This window comes from Lynx canadensis, chromosome B2 (genome assembly GCF_007474595.2).
Source record: "Lynx canadensis isolate LIC74 chromosome B2, mLynCan4.pri.v2, whole genome shotgun sequence".
In the NCBI taxonomy this organism is placed as follows: domain Eukaryota; kingdom Metazoa; phylum Chordata; class Mammalia; order Carnivora; family Felidae; genus Lynx; species Lynx canadensis.
The window spans coordinates 58,396,858-58,420,414 of NC_044307.1; the positions used below are offsets into that span (position 1 = coordinate 58,396,858).

General features: G+C 34.6%; 1 protein-coding gene across 1 annotated transcript in view; it reads right to left on the reverse strand.

Moving 5' to 3' along the window:
* Positions 1-23,557, reverse strand: part of EYS (eyes shut homolog) — a 1,650,074-nt gene that overhangs the window by 523,126 nt on the left and 1,103,391 nt on the right. Inside the window, exon 29 of the mRNA XM_030315776.1 lies at positions 6,955-7,067. Coding sequence (XP_030171636.1) covers positions 6,955-7,067 — 113 coding nt within the window. The remainder of the gene's footprint in view (positions 1-6,954; positions 7,068-23,557) is intronic.

Below are 23,557 nucleotides of genomic sequence, written 5' to 3' on the forward strand. Positions count from 1 at the left end.
TTTCTTTTTTTGCACAGCAAAGGAAACCATCAACAGGATGAATGAAAGGGCAATCTATGGACTCACAGAAAATATCTGTAAACCTGTAAACTGTATATCTGAAAAGGGGTTAATATCCAAAAAATATAAGAAACTCCTTCAACTCAATAGCAAAAAGACAAGCAGTCTAATTTAAAAATGGGTAAAGGAATAGACTTTTTCCAAAGAAGACATACAAATGGCCAACAGGTATATGAAAAGAAGCTCAACATCAGTAATCATCAGAAAAATGCTAATTTCAACCACAATGAGATATCACTTCATATATGTTAGGATGGCTATTTCAGGAAGGAAGGAAGGAAGGAAGGAAGGAAGGAAGGAAGGAAGGAAGGAAGGAAAGGAAGGAAGGAAGGGTGGGTGGGTGGATGGGTGGTTAAGATAACAAATGTTGCCAAGAATGTGAAGGAAATGGAGCCCTATATACGTAAATTGGTACAGCCACCAACAGGACACAGTATGGAGTTTACTCAAAAAACTAAAAATACAATTACCATATGATTCAGCAATCATTCTTTTGGGTATATATATAAAGGAAATGAGATCAGTAACTTAAAGAGATACTGTGTTTCTACAGTCATTGAAGCAATATTCACAACAGCCAAGATATGGAAACAATCGAGGTGTCCATCAATGAATGGATAAAGAAACTGTGGTATATATGAATAATAGAATATTATTCAGCCTTAAACAGGAAGGAGATCCTGCCATTTGTGACAGCGTGAATGAACCTAGAAGACATAATGCTAAGTGAAATAAGCTACATGCAGAAACAAAAAAATTTGCATGATCTCACCTTTATGTAAAATTTAAAAAAGTCAAATACATAGAAGCGGAGAGTAGAATCATGGTTACCAGGTTTGGGTAGATAAAGGGTAATGGGGAAATGCTGGTTAAAGAGTATAAAATTGAAGTTATGTAGTATTAGAGTTATGTAGTTTATGTAGTTTAGAGATCTGACATACAACATGATGATCATAGTACTACTGTATTAAATACTGGAAATTTGCTATGAGAGTGTATTTCAGGTGGTCTCACCATTAGAACAAATGGTAACTATGTGAGGAGATAGATATGTTAATTGGTTTGACTGTAGTAGTTATTTCACTATGTATATGTATATTAAGTCACCAAATTATATATTTTAGATACATAACATTTTTACAAGATATTTAAAAACAATAAAACAGATTAAAAAATCATGTTTACTTATTTTTGAGACAGAGAGAAACACAGCATGAGTGGGGAGGGGCAGAGAGAAGAGGGGACACAGAATCTGAAGCAGGCTCCAGGCTCTGAGCTGTCAGCACAGAGTTCTGCGCAGGGCTTGAACCCACAAACCATGACCTGAGCTGAAGTCAGATGCTTAACCAACTGAGCCACCCAGGCACCCCAATAAAATAGATTTTAAGGGTACAAATTAAATAGTAAGATCTTAAAAAATGTTATAAAGTTGACAGCTCTTTCCTAGAAGGTTTGAAGTGGACAATGACACAGCTAATGAAAGTCATAAGGAATGAACTCATTCAAGAAGATAACAGAAATGAAAAGTGGAACCAAATAAGGAGAGAAGCAAAGCAATAATATACAGTTAAAAAGAAATAATTTAAACATATATGAATCCATCACACTGTCAGCCCAGTTTTGTTACACTCTATGTCTTAAAAATGAAGAATGTAGAAATATTTATTATTTATTTAATACTGTTGTTGTTGTTGTTGTAGGTTACTGTATGGTCTATTACTGGACAGCCAGGTAAAAACTAACATTTTCTTAAGACAGCTCCCCTATGCTACTGTTCTCATCATGGGAATCAGCAACTCATGGCACAAATTAGCTTTTTGAAAAACATCACACTAAGCTGGCACTCACTAAAGGTAGTCATGTCAAGGTATATTCAAAACAGAGTCCTACACCTGTGATAAATTCAGCTTCATGCAGAAAGCCCTCCCTGCTTCAGTCTCAAATGTACAAAAGTAAAATAAATATCAAACTACAATTTCAGCTCTTGTCCATAACCTGGTCTTCACATGTAAATGACAATCATGTCTCCAGGAGACCAAGAGTATATCAATCTCACAACACATTGTCATAAGACCAGTATCTGAATGGCTAAAGAACTAGAGAACATTGTAATTTACTTCATTCCTCTTGTTTCATTTTAGATTTAATTTGCCTATATTATTTGAGTGAATAAAATTATGAACTTTGGATTCCCATTACTGAGTAATCAAATTTTGTTTTTGTACTTTATTTTGGAGGTTCATATCATCCACTTGAAAATGATATAGGATGCTTATTTTGTAAAAAAACAATAATAGCACTGATGTATTGCTACAACGTTAAAACTCTATACCTTAGTCTTTTATTAATAAAACATTTAAATCAAATATCTGCTTAAAGTAGGATTCTAGAATGTTTCCACAAATTTATAAAGGCATGATATATACTTTATAACCTACTCTTTTTTGAAAGTTAATAATGTTTGATTTAATGACACTGATGTTCTGCTGAGATGATTTGTGAATAAAGAATTGAAAGTGGAAAATAATCTGATGCTTTTTTGTTCGTGAATCATTTTCTTCTGTTTAAATACCTCTCCTCATTATACAACACATTCCTTCAGAAATAGTGATTATTTAAGAAAGAAAGGGTTCACATAATCTAGAGTATTTAATATTATATGGAGAAATATGAAAATGTGTAATAAGGGACCAGTTTGTATATAACACAGTTTCAAAAGTGCACACAAATGGTATATTGCTACAGCTATCCTTTTTTTCCTAACTAAATGGTATGATTTCAGATCTATCCACACAGATACATGTAAATGTTATTTCATTGTTTTCAACTGACTTATAAGTAATTCCATCATATTTATCATCCCTTTAAACATCCATTTCCTTACTTTCCAATGTTTTACTATTTTTAATAAGGCTATTTTAAGTGTCATTAGGTCATATATCTGTGCTTCTCTAGGGAAAAAACCTAGGGGTGGAAAGTTGATTTAGCTGCTCTTGATATCATACTATATGATATCTATCCATGGAGCCTGAATGATCAGTCTTTCATACCCTGGGCACAAGACACCTCATGCCTCTACTTATTAAGAACACTAGTGAAGTAAATGTAGGTGTCTATTAAAATATGTAGGAAATAATATATTATATATGTATATTATTAAGTAATATTATATATTAGTCACAGATAGGACTTTTTGATATTTTATATTGATATGTGTTGACATTTGGGATAGTTGAATAACTCAAGAAACAACGTTTTCCAGTGACAGTAAAAAATTGTGCATGTGTAAAAGATCCATTCCAAATGTGAAAAAGAACAATGGATTTTAATGTAACAGAGTATAAGAGGTTCATTGATCATCAGGTTTCACATTCTACATTGCAACTAACCTTTAAGAATCTTTTACTTACCAAGTTTTGGTACGAAGAAGAATATTCCCAATTGTCTAAAAAGGTTATTAAAACACTGCTATCATTTCTAAATACATATGTATGAGGCCAGAACTTTCTTCAACTATTTCAGCAGAATAATTATTGTACAGATTGAACACAGAAACACATCTAAGTTTCCACTTGTCTTCACTAAGTCAGACAATAAAGATATCTGCAAAAAATGTGAAACACTGCCACTCTTCTCATCATTTTTATGTTTTAATAAGTACACTTACTTTTCAAAAAATATGCTATTCTTATTTATACTAACATATTTTTATTTTATATATTAATTTTTTTTATTTTATGAATTAAAAATAAATATATTTAAACCTCCTTCGTTTTAATTTCTAATATAGTAAATACTAATAAATATATTCCACATTAAAAAATGCTCTTTGATGGGCACCTGGGTGACTCTGTTGGTTAAGCATCTGACTTTAGCTCAGATCGTGATTTCGCAGTTCGTGGTTCGAGCCCCACATCAGGCTCTGTGCTGACAGCTCAGAGCCTGGAGCCTGCTTTGGATTCTGTGTCTTGCTCTCTCTCTTCCCTTCCCCCACTCATGATCTGTCTGTCTCTGCCCCTCCCCCACTCATGCTCCCTCTCTCTCTAAAACAAAATAAATATTAAAAAAAAAAAAGGCCCTTTGTGGCCAACAAAAACAGCACTCTTTTTAAGGGTGCAAAGACCAAAAAGTTTGAGAATCACTCTGTAGTGTGAATCTAAAAAAAATAATAATAATTCATAATAAAAATTTGTGTGAAGAAATCATAATTGAATCTCGGATATTTTATACAGTAAATTTTTGAGCATCTACCATTCCAGGCCATGAAGAAATAGCAGTGGAAAAGTTCTACAGAGTCCATGCCCCACAAGGAGCACACATTATGGTGACAAGAGTCATAAAAGAAACCTATGAACAAATAAATATATTCAAATAGTGTCATTCCTCATAAGAATAAAAAATAATATGGAAATAAACAGTGAGTAGGAGACATGATGGAGGGGAGGCCATTTCATTTTGGATCGTCTAGAAAGTCTTCTTAGATGAGGTCATAGTAAAGTTGAGGGCTAAATGTTGAGAAGAAGCCAGACTTGTGAATGAGGAAGGTGGGGAGAGAGAGAGGTGGGTTCTGGGAGACCGATTAGAAGATGCAATTTCCTGGACATGGTAGCAAATTTGGCAATGAAGCTCAATGTCTCTGAGCTTTTAACAAAGAAGAGAGTCCAATTTTATCTTTTTTACAACATTATAAGGCAAGGGTTATTTTTTTGATTTCACGGATAAGACTGAGGAGGAATAGGGAACAGTTAAACTTTACTTGGTGTCATACAGCCAATTACTTGCAGAATTAGGTTTTGAAAACTTCATTCTAGACCCAATCTCGTCTTAGGAAATGTCTGTCTTAGGAAAGGTGATCATAGGGGTGCCTGGGTGGCTCAGTTGGTTAAGTGTCCAACTTCGGCTCAGGTCATGATCTCGCAGTTCGTGAGTTCAAGCCCCGCATCGGGCTCTGTGCTGACAGCTCAGAGCCTGGAGCCTGCTTCAGATTCTGTGTTTCCCTCTCTCTCTGCCCCTCTCCTGCTCATGCTTTGTCTCTCTCCGTCTCTCAGAAACAAATAAATGTTAAAAGGAAAAAAAAAAAGGGAAAGGTGATCTTAAATGAAATCAAGTACTAGTAGGGGTTGGTGAGAGAAGCAGAGTGACTGTTCAGAAAAATTTAATAGTCTCTGTTTGCCCTAACCCTAATTACAGCCAAAATGCCTCTCATATGTCTATAGCTGTGTTGGATGTTATAGGGAGGGATAATACCATTTGCAGCATTAAATTATAGATAGTATTTAAAGAACCAATATTGCAGAATGAAGGTCAAATTAATGGCATTGAAGGGCAATAAAACAGGACTTAAATAGAAGAGAGATTGAGAAAAGTTTTAGGGCTTGCAGAGAGCTGAGATTACATAGTGATTTTCTGTTGTTGTTTTTTTTATACTCATTCTTACAAAGAGAAGTTAAGCATGTCCTACTTTTATAAAGTTAAAAATAGAAAATTTTATCAATTGCTACATTAGCAGATGATTATATAAATTATCAAAGGAGTATATCATTTTCAATGGATTTGCTTCCTAGTAAAATCATTATTCATTTAACTATGAGTTGCAAATCATAATATTTAACAGAGAAGCTAGAGAGCAAAGAATCTGAGAGGTAACTAATTGTTAGGAAATACTGCTCACTGAAAATCAATAACAAATTGAGACAAACTTAAAAAAATTAGAAATAAATGGTAAAATATATAAGGATTTATGAGTATTTTATTTATATTAAAATTGCTGGAACCCATCTATTGTGTATAATGTAAGATATTAAGTTTTAATTTGAGTAAAAACAAAACAAATAAAATAATCACTATGTCTACCACTGTATGATAGATGCCACAAATATATTTTAAACGTATAGCCTACAGGTGAAACACTGGGGAATGAATTAGCCTTTTACTTTCTAAAGTACTTCTTCAATTTTTGAACATACAGTACCCCCCAGCCAAACTGTGAAGGACACCAATTTGCTGATATTCAAATATGTAAAGTTCTCATAGCCTTCTGTTTTTTCCCCAAAGCACACTTTATATGTATATATTCATTTGCATATTTCATCAATATCTCCTCTAGTACACCATAAACTCCTTAAGGACAGTCATTGTGTGACTCTTTATTCATCTTGGACCACAGTCCACAGAAGAATTTCAATAATTCAGTTTGTGGAGTCAATGTGTTTCTGCTATTGTCAAGCAGGCTGTTCTGTGATCAAACATCCTGCCTCATCACACTATCCTACCTAACCTGGGTGCACCTTTTCCAATGCACCACAAGGCTCCATAAATGATCCTTTTTCCGTCACCATCAAGGAAAAAAAAATTTAACCAATTTGTACCAATGGCACGAATGCCTAATATTGGGTCAAATGTACCATCTCGTTACTTCAACTCCACCCCACCTCCCTCCACATATACAGATAGTTCTATAGCTAGAAGAAGGTTATTTGAAAGGAATGCCACAAATAATGGGAATTCAAGCACAATGACAACTTTTTGAGAATGACATTTTAAAGAAACATTTAAGCAACCTGAACAATACACCACATGCATGACAGCATGCTTATATTTCAAACACTCCAAAAGATGACATTTTCTAATCAAGACTAACTTATCATTTGTTGGTTGACACGATGTATCTTATGTAGCAGAAAGCTGAAACCCATTATAAATACATGGTCCAATTTAATTGGGATATAGCTTAAACATTCTATAGTCTGTAAAAAAATATAGTATGTCACTATAAAGAAAACATCAAAATGAAGGAAATGTAATCTAATCCTGATTAGATGATTTCAAATGGAAATGTTACTTTTTGGTGTGGTTATTCAAACAAGTATTTGAAAAATCATTAATGGATTTTACCTGCAATTTTCAACGTGAATTTTTTTCACTGCCTTGGATGGGATGAAAGATTCCCAGTTATTGATTTCCATAACTTCTATGCAGCCAGTAAAATTCTCCAATGGCCCAGAAATCTGACATGGAGGAAGAGAAGGAGGGAGGGGGAGAGAGAGAGAATACTTATATTATTTCTACAATATATTATTCTTGCTGTAAACTGGTCAGAATGTGCATTCAGATTGGGTGGCTGATTTATTCAACATATTGGTAGAAAGTAATTTAACTCTATTCATAAATACCATTCCAGAATTTAGCATAAAAGAATACTACCTGAGTACTACCTGAGTCAAAAGTCACTTGGAATCTGTAGATATCACTCTATGAATCACATATATGGATAAAGAAAAATTTTCATTATTATAGTGAATTACAGCTGGAGCAGAGGAGAAAAGCTAATATGTTCATCCTTCCCATCAGTGGATTACACTTTTGCATCTTTTGCCTATGTTCCTTCTTACTTTTTCTTTCAGACATTAGTTATCTTGCCCCACTCACAGCTCTTAACACATCAAGAAAAGGTTCTCTTTCTGTTATCAAAGGAAACACAGTAAACTGAATATTTGTGACATCCCACAGTCCTGATGCATTCCGTATAACTTTGTGTTCAGTTGTGTGGCCTATCCTCCTTAGGAATAACTTGGGCAAAAAAAGATTGCCAACAGGACCAAATCAAAAAAAAAAAGAAAAAGGGCATTGGAAAGCATTTGTTTTAATGAACACATATAACCTCTTAAAGATAAACAGATATATGACTTTTCATTTCATTCACCATGAACATACTATTCCATTAATTATGTATCTATATGAATTTACATTTATGTGAAAAAGAGAAGTTAATAAAAACTAAAAGGGGCACAGGTCAGATTTCAACAGATATGAGCATTTATTTCAGATTCTGTATACTCTTATGCTCTTGATATTGTTAAAATTTTTAAGCTAAGATGGAACAAATTATGAGCAGGATAATTACTGAACTTATACACTTAAAATTGTCTACCTTGACTTTTGAATTAAAAAATGCACTATTTGCATTTTCAAGACTTAGTTTCTCATTAAATGTAATATTACAAAGTATGGAAGGGAGACTTTGTATTGTTTAGAAATTGTAGGGTGAATTTATTTCATCTTTTAACTTAGAGCCTTAGTTTAAAAACCTTTAAATATTTTCTTCCTCTTTCTGATGTTGGTTCAAAGGTACTACAAATCCTCTCAACAAGTAACACTCTGTCAAGTGTCAAAAATGACTGGACTAGAAAACAAAACAATATTTCACACAGTAAGTTTACAATGAAGTCAGTTCATTGTAAGTAAAACAGAAATGTTTGGCTCTTACATGTTGTAGAAGGGAAAATATTCATTTGTAATTGTTAGCTTAAAGTTTTTATGGGTTTTATTAATCTTTTTGTTTTTTAAGTTTAATTTATATTTTCATTACGGTTAGACATGGACCTGGTTTTTATTTAAGATAATGTGTACATATGCCTCCCCTGAAACATTAGAAGCTTGTGAATTAATATGCAGTTTACAATTAAAAATTAAAAAAATTAAATGGTCTTGGAAAAATGTTATTGATAGAAATGGTTATGAATGTTTTACTTAGTTTAACACAGTTCAAAAATAGCATAATGTATGTGCATATTTAAATATTTTCCTCTGTTCATGAAGATCCTTATTATTTATGAGGATGAAAAGTATGAAGAAAGTTATAGCTTTTTAAATGAATATGAAGCAATGAGAAATGCTCTAAAAGAAAATGATTCTATGATCACTCGGTGAGATACATGATAGAATTCTATAATTCAAATCACATTCACATATTATGGATTAAAAGATAAATATTAATTTATTCACCCTGGACTTTGTTAGCAAGAAAAAAAATTCACAGCCTTTAAATCTGAATGAATTCAAAATTATTTGATTTCTTCTGTATTAACAGATTCAAAATTTCCAGTTCTTCCACACATTAACCTCTGGCACTCTTGTTCAGGATGAGTTAACTGGTTTCCAAACTCTCATGTAAATCTTTTTCACTTTGAATATGGAAATTTCATTTAGCAAAAAATAAGTCAAACTTGTACCCAGAAACACCAAATCTAAATAGTAAACTGTAATCACATGGTTTTTAGACAGTTTCTAATGTTGGGAACTTTACCCCCTTGAATTTGACTAACATAATAATTTGGTTAGTTAGGTTTCTGGGACAGGATTTTTAAAAAGTAAAAGGGAAACACAAGATATGTAATTGATACAAGTTACAATGTAACCATGTATAATAGATTCATTAAGGACAAGAAATCATGAAAAATCACCTGTATATGAGATTACAGGAATGCTGTACTTGCATGTTATCCCCCTTTCCATGAGAAAACATCTGTACTCACATATATTCCTGGGATTTCTCAAATCTGGTTTTTATTTTTGTTCAAGACAAATAAAAAAATAATGACCCCTAGTTACTTCTAAACAATGTAAAATGGCCACCACACAATATCATTAATATGATTCACAGTACTGAACAGTAATAATAACTGAGCTCTCATTTTTTTTTAAATGTTTATTTGAGAGAAAGCGAGAGAGTGAGCATGAGCTGGGGATGGGCAAAGGGAGAGGGAAACAGAGAATTTGAAGCAGCCTCTGCTGAAGGTAGAGAGCCTGATGTGGGGCTTGAACTCACAAACTGTAAGACTGTAACCCGAGCTGAAGTCAGAAGCTTAAATAACTGAGCCACCCAGGTACCCTGGCAGAATTCTCATTTTTTATTTCAAATTTGACTCAAAGTTATAAACATCTTCAACATATTCTCATTTTTTCTACCTCTATATGAACAGAAGAATATTTAATTTTATCTCTGGCATTTGATGGCCTTTACTCTCATTTCTTTTTTTTATTAATTTTTTAATGTTTATTTATTTTTGAGAGAGAGAGAGTGGGGGAGGGGCAGAAGGTGAGGGAGACACAGAATCCGAAGCAGGCTCCAGGCTCTGAGCTGTCAGCACAGAGCCTGACGTGGGGCTCAAACTCGTGAACTGAGAGATCATGACCTGAGCTGAAGACAGACACTTAATCAAATGAGCAACCCAGGTACCCCTTACTCTCATTTCTTTAAAGAGAGTTGAAGCCAATGAACTATCAATACTGTACAAATAAGTTTCTACATTAATATTCAAGAGTAGTTACATAAGGTGAGACAGCCTTCCTGGCTATCATTTAGATTGCATATACAATATTCCAAATTTATAAACAATTTAAAATAAAAAATGTACCATCTGAGTTTGTTTTTGAAATTTACATGCCTAAATATTTAACATCATGTGAAAAAAGTTATTAATTCCTTTTTGTCCTGATATAGTAGAAACACAATTACTTGAGGAGTATATGGATTCTTGGTTAACCTGCTATTAAGTGGTAATTTTAAGAGCTAGTTTCTCATTCTTCTTCATCAGTAGTTTATGAGTTTTCTATTTACAATGTTATGTTTTTAAATGGATTTCTAATGTACCTCCTGTACCCATTTTGGCTGAATTCAAGAGATTTTTTAGATTAATGGATTTTGAAAACCAGTAAGTTTGGTTTGTAATCAATTAATCAATTGGTAATAGAGAAACAGCTCCAATAGTTTCCTTTTTACTGTAGATTGTTTTATCAGTTACTTAAAATTTGTTTTTAAAGGTCTCATCTTAGGCACACTGTGGTTATTTCATACATCTGTGAGAAATATGAAAAAAAGATTATTTTTAAGCTAGCAATAGTAATTATTATTATGTTTTTGAACAAAGCTTCTACAGCTAAACTATTATTAAATCCCATATTAAATTCAAATCTGGTAGGATGGGAAAAGTTTTGAAGAATGTAACTTATAAAGAACATCCCTGTTAAACTGCCACATGATCTATCCCCTCTGCTGCTACTGCTGCTGCTAGGATGTTTTCTGTTTTCCAAACCATGTGTCTCAATCCAGTTCTGGCTCTCTTCATTCCCTTTCGCTGTTCCAAGGACCTTTTGGTATCATTTCCCTTAACAACTTCCTTTACCATTTCTTGTAATGTAGTCTTGTAATGATGTTTTTTCAGGTTTTCTTCCTTTCTTTTTTTTAAGAAAATGTCTTTAATTTGTACTATTTTATTACAGTTTACTTAACTATTTTGAGAGCACTTGAAAATATTCCCTTATCTTCTGGATTGCATTGCTTCTGATGAGAAGTCAGTGAAAATTCTCATTTTATTAGGTCTTATTGAGATTATTGCATTTATAAGTTGACATTTTTCATAAAATCCAGGCAAATTTGGTCAATATTTCTCCAAATATTTTTTTTCTCTCCTTTCTCCCTCCACCTTCTGGAACTCCTAATACACATATTTTAACCCCTTGTTACATCCTACAGGTCACTTAGGTTTTTTCCATCACTTTTCTCTTTCTTTCATGTGGTTTCTATCACTATGTACTCAAGTTCAATGATTTTTTTCTTTTGCAGAAATGTAATCTGTTGTTAATCTAATACAGTTCAGATATTATATTTTTATCTTTGAAATTTGTTTCTTTTATTAGTTGAATTTTTGTTTATATTTTTACTTGATTTTTAAATAGATTCCATTTTTCCCTCTTGTAGTACATGTTTTATTTGTTTTTAAGTTCATAATAGATGTTTTAAAGTTCTTGTATGCCAATTATAATCTCTATGATATATTGAGATGTAATCATTTTTATCCTGATTGCGGTGCACAGTGTCCTGATTCTCTCCAGATCTAATTTTTTTTTTTTTTATCGGATACTGGACATTGTTACATGTGTCTTTGTTGTGTGTTTTCCTACATAATTTATCCCAATTTTCTAACTGTTCATGATGGTAAGGAGAGTCTACCAGCAATTACTCATTCATGGCCAGAAACCCATATGCCTTTTCTTTTTTTATAGTGGTACTTCTACTTGATTTGTATCATAAAAATAATTAGTTCCCACTATCAAACTATTAGTACTATCCCTGATTTCATGCTCAATTTTCACACTCTTATCAACTTATTCCAATATTAACTTTCAAATTTCTAAGCAACATGTTCATATTTTGGGGTATTAATTATTCAATTTCACAAATTTTTGGAGCCTAACTTTTCTATCATATTATATATGTACCATATGTAATAATTTTTGGTTAAACAATCAGCATTACATTAACCATAATTTTAGTTGCATCACAGCTTTAACTTACATGGTTAATGCTTACATTATTCCTATGTAATAATTATTTGCAGTGGAACAATGCTATGGTTAACGATGGCAACATTTTCTTTCTTCCTTTTATTTATGTACTTTTTTATGCTCGACATCCCTATGACTTATTTATTTTATAACTGGAAGTTTGTACTCTTAATCCTCTTCACCTATTTTGTCTATCTTCCCAATCCCATCCCTCTATACTTGAGATACTATTTCTATTCTTTTATTTGCTCATTTGTTTTGGTTTTTAGAGTTCACATAAAAGTGAAATCACATGTATTCATCTTTCTCTAACTTATTTTGTTTCACATAGTAACCTCTAGGCCAATCCATGTTGTAGCAAATGACAAGACTACATTCTTTTTTTTGTTTGTTTTTATGGCTAAGTGATATTCAAGTGTGTGTGTGTGTGTGCACGCGCGCGCACGTGTGTGTATGTCTGTACACACCAGGACACTTGGGTTTGCTTCCATACCTTGACTATTATAATAATGCTGCAATAAACAAAGAGGTGACTGTATCTTTTCAAATTAGTGACTTGTTTTCTTTGGGTAAACATATGGTATTCCTGTTTTTCATTTTTTTGAGGAACTTCCACACTATTTTCCACGGTGGTGTACCAATTTACATTCCCACCAACAGTACACAGAGGTTCCTTTTTCTTCACAATCTTGTCAATATTCATCACTTCTTGTGTTTTTGACAGTAGTCATTCCGACTTGTGCAAGGTAGTATCTTATTGTGGTTTTGATTTGCAATTCCTTAATGATTAGTGATACTGAGCATCTTTTCATATACCTCTTTTTTTTTCTTAAATATTTTGAGAGTGAGCAAGCATGTGTGAGAGCAGGGGAGTGACAGAGAAAGTGGAAGAGAGAATCTCAAGCAGGCTCCACGCTTCTAGTACAGAGTCTGATGCAGGGCTCGATCCCATGAACTTTGAGATCATGACCTGAGTCAAAATCAAGAGTTGGACACTTAACCAACAGAACCACCCAGACACCACTTTTCACGTATCTCTTGGCCATCTATGTGTCTTCTTGCAAAAACGTCTATTCAGTTCCTCTGACCGTTTTCTAATTGGATAGCTGGGGGTTTTGGTGTTGAGTTGTATAAGTTCTGTATATATTTTGAATATTAACTTTTCACTGGATATTATCATTAGTATATATCTTCTCCCATTTAGTATATTGCCTTTTTGGTTTGCTGATGGTTTCCTTCACCGTGCAAAAGTTTTCATTTTTGGTGTAGTCCCAATTGTTTGTTTGTTTGTTTGTTTGTTTTGCTTTTCTTTCCCTTGCCTCCGGAGACATAGCTAGAAAAACACTGCTAAAGTAGATGTCTGAGAGACTATTGCCTAATTTTTTAAAGAAACTTTATGGTTTCAAGTGTCACATATAGGTCTTTAAGCCATTTGGGGTTTATATTTGTGTTTGAATAAGAAAGTGGTCCATTTTTATTCTTTGGCATGTAGCTGTTCAGTTTTCTCAGCACCATTTATTGAAGAGAGTGTCTTTTTTTCCATTGTATATTCTTGCTTCCTTTGTCATAAATTAATTGACTATATATAAGCATGAGTTTATTTCTAAGCTCTCTATCCTGGTCCTACCAATCTATTTTTGTGCCAGTGCCATGTTGTTTTTGATTAATACAGATTTGTAGTAAATCTTGAAATTTGAGACTGTGATACCGCCAGTCTTTTTTTTTTTTTTTTTCTCAAGACTGCTTTGGCTATTCAGGGTCTTTTGTGATTTCATACAAATTTTAGAACTATTTTTTCTAGTTCTGTGAAAAATAACACTTTGGGTATTTTATAATAATATTTTGGGTATTTTGATGAAGATTGTATTGAATCTGTAGTTTGCTTTGGGCAGTATGAACATTTTAACAATATTAATTCTTCCAATCCATGAGCATAGTATACCGTTATGTGTGTGTGTGTGTGTGTGTGTGTGTGTGTGTTATCTTTGTTTAATCAATGTTTTATAGTTTTCAGAGTATAAGTCTTTCACTTCCTTCATTAAACTTATTCCTAGGTATAGTTTTCAGAGTATAAGTCTTTCACTTCCTTCATTAAACTTATTCCTAGGTATTTTATTCTTTTTGGTGCAACTATAAACAGGATTACATTCTTTTTTTTTTAAATAATTTTTTTTAAAGTTATGTATTTTGAGACAGAGCAGAGGAGGTGCAGAGAGAAAGGGAGAGAGAGAGGGAGAGAGAGAATCCTGCCAGGCTCCATGCTGTCAGTGTGGAGCCCGACACAGGGCTCCAACCCACAACCATGAGATCATGACCTGAACTGAAACCAAGAGTTGGATGCTTAACCAACTGAGCCACCCAGGTTCAGGGATTGTGTTCTTAATTTCTCTTTCTTCTACATCATTATTAGTGTATTTTCTTTCGTATGCAAACTTTTTAAACTGAATGTCATTATTGTGTTCTTTTTATTGGCTTAGTGTTCATGTTCTTATCATCCCCATACTCTTTGCTAGACATATAAATCCCTCCTCAATAATTCACATACTATGAAAATTTATTCAATTATTTTTCATTTAATTTGATTTTTCACGATCTCTTCACTATCACATTTGAAATTTACTATACTGCTGTCCTGTGATAAATCCACTCTTACTTGGTTTTCATGTTACTCAAACTTAATTCACTCCTTTTTTGGTATATTCATTGATAAAATAATCAAATTTGATCAGTATCAGCTTCAAATGGACAGAAGCAACTAAAAGCTCTAAAGCAACATAGGGCTGATATTGTGAAGTCTTATACTTGATAATGGCTAAAAAAGTAGAAAAGGGGTGAGGATATTGTGGTGACTTTGATGAATTACTTGTGGGGCATAGAGGAGAAAGGAGGGAAATAAAGAAGTAGAATACTCGATGCTATGAATATTTGTTAAATTCCTACTATTTATTGGTTTGTCAAAAATCACTTTAAGGCTTGGTACTCTGAAAAATAATCAGTTAAGAAAAAGATGGAAATTGCTAGGAAGTACCTACTTTGAACATATGCAAGTGAATTCAGATGTTAACATTTAATGTTTCAGATGTTAAGCTGTTATTAGGATAAACACAAATTGGATGACAACTGTGTACTATATATAATGTCAACTGATAAATATGAGTCTAAACATCCTAAATGTGGGACTTTAGCAACATAATTACAAAACCACTACATAAAAATAGGAATCTTTCAGTCTACAAATTTCATAATACCTCTACCAATTTTATTGTAATATATTCAATAAATTATGTATACTCTGTAAAGATTGTGGGATTCATGTGGACACAATCTCTATGTAGAAGAAAAGAGAAAGTTGGTAAATTTCCCAGATAAGAATTAGATTTATATATTAATTCAACAAATATTTATAAAGTATATCCTGTGTAGCGAGCACAGGGTCACCATATATGTTTACACAAATTTTGCACTGTCAAAAACGTCTAGCTGATAGAGTGGAGTACAGCCTGATATTTAAACCACATTTTTTTCCTCCAATCTATCTTCCCAGAAATATCTGCTTTAAAAAAAAAAACTGTCTAATTTAAACAAAGTCACCATAGAGTCCAGCAACTGTGAAGCTAGGCACTGTTGAAATATGATGTCAGTTAAAAAAATATGATAAATTTCAGTAAAAAATGGGAAGAGGACAATATAGTTTGATTAGTTTTTTCTTTTATAATTTTTTTATTAGGGACTAAATTTTTTAGAGCAGTTTTAGGTTCACAAAAAATTAAGAAATTTCCCATATACCCTCTGCTTCCCCCACACACACACAGCTTCCCCAATTATCAATATCCCCCTGAAGAGTGGTACGCTTGTTACAACTGATGAACCTACATTAACATATCATTATCATCCAAAGTCCATAGCTCACCTTAGGTTTCATTCTTGAGTGCCGTACATTATAGGAGTTTGGAAAAATGTATAATGATATATATCCATCACTATAGTATCACACAGAGTATTTTCACTGTCCTAATATTCCTCTATGCTCTGACTATTCATCCCCTCACATGTCCCCCAATCCTTGATAACCACCGATCTTTTTTCTGTCTCCAGAGTTTTGCCTTTCTCAACTATGTCACATAGCTGGAATCATACAGTATGCAGCCTTTCAGACTGGCTTCTTTCAGTTAGTAATATGCATTTAAGGTTCTTCTATGTCTTTTTAAGCCATGACAGCTCATCTTTAAACTGAATAATATCCCATTGTCCAGAAGTGCCACAGTTTATTTATTCATTTGTCTACCGCAGGACATCTCAGGTGCTTTCAAGTTTTGGCAATTATGAACAAGGGTACTATAAACATCCATATTCATGTTTAGAGTTTGATTTCTGATAATGACATAGTAACATATGCAGGTTTAGAGTTTGATTTCTGATAATGGCATAGTAACTGTTTGTGGAGATCAAACCTCTTATGAAAACAAATAATAGACTAGAATTTATAGGAAAATCTGTTTGGAAACAATAAAGAACACTGAATATGTGTTTCTAAATTCTACTGGGTTTTAGAGCCAACAGGGTTTTAGAGTTACCTAGAATTTACCTTGTGGACATCTTCATCAGTGGTGTTGATTGCTATTTCTTCACTACAGAAACTGTCAGAGAATGTCCTTGTATAAGGACACTGGAAAAACATGAGCACATTTTCAACTGTTTTTTCCTAGTTTATTCTTTCTCTCAGCAAGGCCAAACATGCTCTGTTCCAAACACTGTAATGTCTACAGTACTTACTCACTTCCTAACCACTCAAAGACATCACTTTAATACAGTTATCTGTATGCCAAGGGATTTACCATGGATTTTCTTTTTTTTCCTACAACAGCTTTATTGAGATATAATTCACATATCATAAAATTTACCCATTTATAGAGTACAATTCCATGGTTTTAGTATAATCAGAATTAATCATTATCACAGCCAATTTTAGAATAGATGTATCACTCAAAAAAGAAACATCTATTCATTAGCAGTCTCTCTCCATTCTTTCTTCAATAGTAGATAACCACTAATCAACTTTGTATCCACAGATTTGCCTATTATTGACATTTCTTAAAAACAGGAACATAAAATGTGTGGTGTTTTGTGATTGGCTTCTTTCACTTAGTATAATGTTTTAAAAGTTCCTCCCTGTTGTAGTTATGCATCAGTACTTCATCCCTTTCATTGATGAATGATATTCCTTGACATGGATATATATTTTGTTTACCTATCCATAAATTAATGGCCTTTTTGGACTATTTCAGTGTTTTTTATTTTTTTTGGCTATTAAGAATACTTTTGTGTTTTATGTGGACACGTGTTTTAACTTCTCTTGGTTATAGGAGTGTGTTCATCTGTGTGTGTGTGTGTGTGTGTGTGTGTGTGTGTGCGCACGTGCGGGCGCACGTGCGTGTGTGATTTAAGTGTTTCCTACTACAGCTGCTTCAGTATAAATCCTGGAGAGAGAGCTAGTAGCCAGGAGCTAATTTCCATGCTGAAATGATGCATCAAGATTACTCTTAATTGGAAACAATCTAAATGTCCATCTACGGGAGTCTGCTCAAGTGAACTGTTATACCATTCCCGTTTGTGAAAAGGAAGTAGGAACATCTCCATATACTATGATGGAATGTGTAGTAGATGCTATGGTATCTACCCAGGTCTCCCATTAAGACCGAAGGATTCCTCTCCTCTTTTCAACTACTTGGGGTACTGCTGGCAGAAAAACTATGCCTTTCATCATTCTTTGGGAATTACTTTAGTCCAAGAGTATAGCCTCATCCAAGTTTTCTCCTCTTTCCTATGGTAGTTCGCATCCAATGACTAGTCAAAAAGGGACTATAAAAGCCCAGACTCCTCACCCCAACATCTGACAACTCTGAATGATCAGTCCAGCTGCAACTTGACAGGGGTTTCAAAAACCTGTATTGAGACTGCATCTCATCCCAATGCCTCCCTGCCCAGTCCTAATTCCTTCCTTTCCCTTCCCTTCCACAGACAGTAGTATCAATAGCACTCTCTAAACTACTTGTATGTTAATTTCCATCTCAGACTCTGCTTTCCAGAGAATACAACTTGCAATTCAGTGATCACCAGACACACTGCTAGGCAGAAAAAGTAAAGTGAAAAATATATGCATATGATATTATTTAATAATGGAAGATTATGAATTTATATATTTGTATAGGTTTATATTTAATAATAAGTAAACCACAAAATATAAGGAAGAGGAAGGGAATAGGGCAGAGACAATGACAATGGAAAATGGATTTCTTAAATATTTCTTAAATATATCTTTAGGTATGGATTTGAGTTTGAAACCATGTAAACATATTATATAATTATAAAATGAAATACAAATTTAAAAAGCAATTTTTAAAACTCAGGAGTAAAATGAAATTAATGACTCTCTAAACTGTGGTTCTATTTGGTGGCATAAAACACATAACTACTCTGATTTCTTTACTTTTTTTTAATGTTTATTTTTGAGACAGAGAGAAAAGAGCACAAGTGGGGGAGGAATAGAGAAGAGAGGGAGACACAGAATCTGAAGCAAACTCCAGGCTCTGAGCTGTCAGCACAGAGCCTGACATGGGGCTCGAACTCACAAACCACAAGATCATGACCTGAGCCGAAGTTGGACGCTTAACTGACTGAGCCACCCAGGCACCCCACTACTCTGATGAGTTTAAAACACAGTACTTTGAACATATATCTTCAGTGGAATCGTAAGGACAGAAAGAACCAAAACTATTAAACTGTTTTCAATAATATAAATTGGTGGTAGTCATAGAACATTATTCTACTAGATGTGTGTCCACTGCAGAATAAATCAAAAGTATATTATGACAGTCTAATTCACAACAGAGGTTTTATTGCATGTCTGGAAGGAGATGAACCGAAAACCATATATGAGAGTTCCTAACTGTGACTGCTATTATAATTATTAGCTTATGAGGTTTTTTACATTATAACGAAAAAATTTTTCCTAGTTTGGCCAGCAAAAAGCTAGGAAAAAATAGTGCAATAGCAAAGAACAGTGATAGGTTCCATGTGTGATCTCTAAATACCACTTTATACCAAAAGGAGTCTGGATTCCTTGGAGAAATGCCTAATTATTCATCTGGGAAAATGTAAGAAACCATGGAAACTCTACAGTACAAAAAATTTAATTTCTATGACAAAATTTTGCTCAAAAAATAAAACTGACAAGGCAAGATAGAGGCATATTAACCAATCACATGATATGGATGTTAGTTGGTTAATTTTAAACAAACTATTTTTAAAAGAAGGTTATAAAACAGGAAAATGTGAAAACTAACTGGATATGACAGTCAAAAAATATTATTACTTTTTAAAGGTGATAATGCAATTACAGCTATCATTTTGAAGATTACTTAGCTTACGGAAATCCATCTAGAAACATAAAAAAAGTGTTCTGATGTCTGAGATAAGCTTCCAAAACATCTTTAAAAATGGAGGGTAGAGTACACATTTAATAGATGAAATATAGCTGTGTTTCTTATTTTCTGAAGCTACCAGTGAATTCATCACATTCTTTTTTTCTACTTTTGCATATGTTGGAAGTTTTATTTTAAAAAAATTCTATTTCTCCATAGGCACTCAATCACCACTTACACTTACTTGGCTTACTTCCCTACCATCACCACATCCCAAGCAGTTCTCTAGCTCTAATACACTGGTTTAAACTACTCAATTTGTTGCAAAATCTCCATTTCTTCTGATATTTTAATCTGTTTACTTCTTTTCTTATCTACTCTTCCTTTTAAAAACAGTAAGATCACTCAGCTGTACCCCTCTCTCTTCCTCACCACACTTCTCCCTCGTGCTCACCTTTTAAGTTGTTTCTCCCAACAGAAGAAAATTCACCTTATGTCTGCCTAATTGAATTTTATTCTCTCAACCTCTACTCACTGATGAATTTACATATTTTTACATGAAAGGTAAATAATTGAATATTTTAGGAAATAAAATTTTGTGTTTCTATTTTAACACTGAAACTTTTCATATCACACCACCCACAACCATCAGAGTAGCCCAACAAAAGCAATTCTGTCTTGGTAAAAAGACTCAATAAAAAATAATACGAATAGCAATGATAATAAGATAAAAGTAGTCACTACTATCTATTGAGAACTATTATGCACTTATCTAACCTTCATAATAGTTTTATTATATAGATTCATCAGCATTTCAGTTTGCTATTTACTATTCGTGGTTTATTATCTCTATTACTGATGTTCTAAGAAGATTCCCTGGCATTATATTCATTTATGGATGGTCTTCAACCAAAGAAGATGACTTTGGGCCTTTCTTTGCATACCAGTTCCTATTTGGAAGAAGGCATCATGCCAGCTCGTTTTAGTTCCTCTCTCCCTCTCATTTTTCTGAGAACCCAACCACTCCAGAGGCATTCTAGCTTAAAACTACTATATACTGATGAACTTACTCTGAAGTTGCCAAATTCTGTATCTAGCTGAGTATAATATTCCAATATGGGACAAAGTACTTGGAAGTCCACCAGTTGAAGATCTTAATCTACATCACAACTTAGCTCTTATCAATAATAAAGCTTACAAATGTAACTTCATTTCTCTGAGACCTTGCATGTGCTGTTTAATGGGTCCTAAATTTGCTTGGGAAACAGCTCTTTCAAACCTCATGAATCTCTGTTAAGTGTTGAAGGTTGGATAATTTGTCCAAGTCACAAACTTAGACAATGGCATCGCATAACTAGGCTAGATTTCAGGCCACTGAGCCATGGGGGGCATGGTCTTCCTTACTTCCCTATACTAAGAAACCCTGGTCCTATTTGCTATCCTTTACCCATATGGACCTGGCATTACTGAGTTGTTCAAATACTGGGAATGATCATTTATTGACAGTTTCTTAACACTGTACACTTTTAACTCAAATGTTTTTAACAGGAGTTTTAATATTATTTTGGATCATTACGTGATCCTTATGTTTCAAAATGATGGTAGGATACTGTGATATAATCTATGCCTTGTTTACTTCTGATCTTACAACCAGTAAAACTGCATTAAAATGTGGGGGGAAAATGTGTCATACTGTCAAAATAGCATACATCAGCACTGCTATAGACCAAATGTGGCCTCCTCTAAATTCACATGTTGAAACCAAATCCCATGTAGAGGTTATTTGGAGGTAAGGTCCTTGGGAGGTGATTAGGTGATGAGGGCGGAGCTCTCATGATTGGGATCAGTGACCTTATGAAAGAGGTCCTAGAAAGATCCCTCAACGTTCTTAGTAGGTGAGGATTCAACCAGAAGATGCCCATCTATGAACCAGGAAGTAGGCCCTCACTAGATACCGAATGTGCCAAAACCTTAATCTGGACTCCCCAGTCTTGCAACATATTTTCTTAGGATCATAAATTTGGCACCATTTCAAGTTGAAATTTAATTAGATACCAATATGTCAATTCCAACATAACTTTATAATGGAAAACTATTTATTAAAAGTAATACCTTATGAAAGTTCAACCATAATTTAAGATACAAAAAATAAGTTATTTTATTTCAGTCTGAGTAATTAGGAGAAGGCCAAGTTAAATAGAAATTTGGTCTATAATATTGTTCGATATTAGGTAACAGTTAATGGTTTTATAAAATAAATAATTAGGATGTTAGAAATACAGTAAATCTTTTCCTTTAAATTTAAGATTTTATTTTGATTTTTTAATGAAAATAAGTGTTATTTAAAGGTCTCTTGGGGAAGAAGATGGTGGCGTAGGAGGATGCTGGGCTCACCGCGCGTCCTGCTGATCACTTAGATTCCACCTACACCTGCCTAAATAACCCAGAAAACCACCAGAGGATTAGCAGAACGGAGTCTCCGGAGCCAAGCACAGACGAGAGGCCCACAGAAGAGGGTAGGAATGGCAGCGAGGCGGTGCGCGCTCCACGGACTGGCGGGAGGGAGCCGGGGCGGAGGGGCAGCCTGCAGGCCAAGCAGAGCCCCTGAGTCTGGCTGGCAAAAGCAGAGGGGCCGGATGGACAGAGTGTGTTCCCACAGCAAGCGAGAATTATCGTCTGGGAGGTCATAAGTTAACAGCTCTGTTCAGAAAGCGGGAAGGCTGGAGGACAAAGGGAGGGAGAGCTGCTGAGCCCCCGGACTACAGAGCACAGTTTGGTGGGGAACAAAGGCGCTCGCCAGCGCCATCTCCCCCGCCCATCCCCCAGCCAAAATCCCAAAGGGAACCAGTTCCTGCCAGGGAACTTCCTCGTTCCCCGCAAACACCCAACTCTGTGCTTCTGCGGAGCCAAACCTCCGGCAGCGGATCTGACTCCCTCCCGCTGCCACAGGGCCCCTCCTGAAGTGGATCACCTAAGGAGAAGCGAGCTAAGCCTGCCCCTCCTGCCCCCATGCACCTTGCCTACCCACCCCAGCTAATACGCCAGATCCCCAGCACCACAAGCCTGGCAGTGTGCAAGTAGCCCAGATGGGCCACGCCACCCCACAGTGAATCCCGCCCCTAGGAGAGGGGAAGAGAAGGCACACACCAGTCTGACTGTGGCCCCAGCGGTGGGCTGGGGGCAGAAATCAGGTCGGACTGCGGCCCCGCCCACCAACTCCAGTTATACACCACAGCACAGGGGAAGTGCCCTGCAGGTCCTCACCACTCCAGGGACTATCCAAAATGACCAAGTGGAAGAATTCCCCTCAGAAGAATCTCCAGGAAATAACAACAGCTAATGAACTGATCAAAAAGGATTTAAATAATATAACAGAAAGTGAATTTAGAATAATAGTCATAAAATTAATCGCTGGGCTTGAAAACAGTATAGAGGACAGCAGAGAATCTCTTGCTACAGAGATCAAGGGACTAAGGAACAGTCACGAGGAGCTGAAAAGCGCTTTAAATGAAATGCAAAACAAAATGGAACGACGACAGCTCGGATTGAAGAGGCAGAGGAGAGAATAGGTGAACTAGAAGATAAAGTTATGGAAAAAGAGGAAGCTGAGAGAAAGATAAAAAAATCCAGGAGTATGAGGGGAAAATTAGAGAACTAAGTGATACACTAAAAACAAATAATATACGCATAATTGATATCCCAGAGGAGGAAGAGAGAGGGAAAAGTGCTGAAGGGGTACTTGAAGAAATTATAGCTGAGAACTTCCCTGAACTGGGGAAGGAAAAAGGCATTGAAATCCAAGAGGCACAGAGAACTCCCTTCAGACGTAACTTGAATCGATCTTCTGCACGACATATCATAGTGAAACTGGCAAAATACAAGGATAAAGAGAAAATTCTGAAAGCAGCAAGGGATAAACGTGCCCTCACATATAAAGGGAGACCTATAAG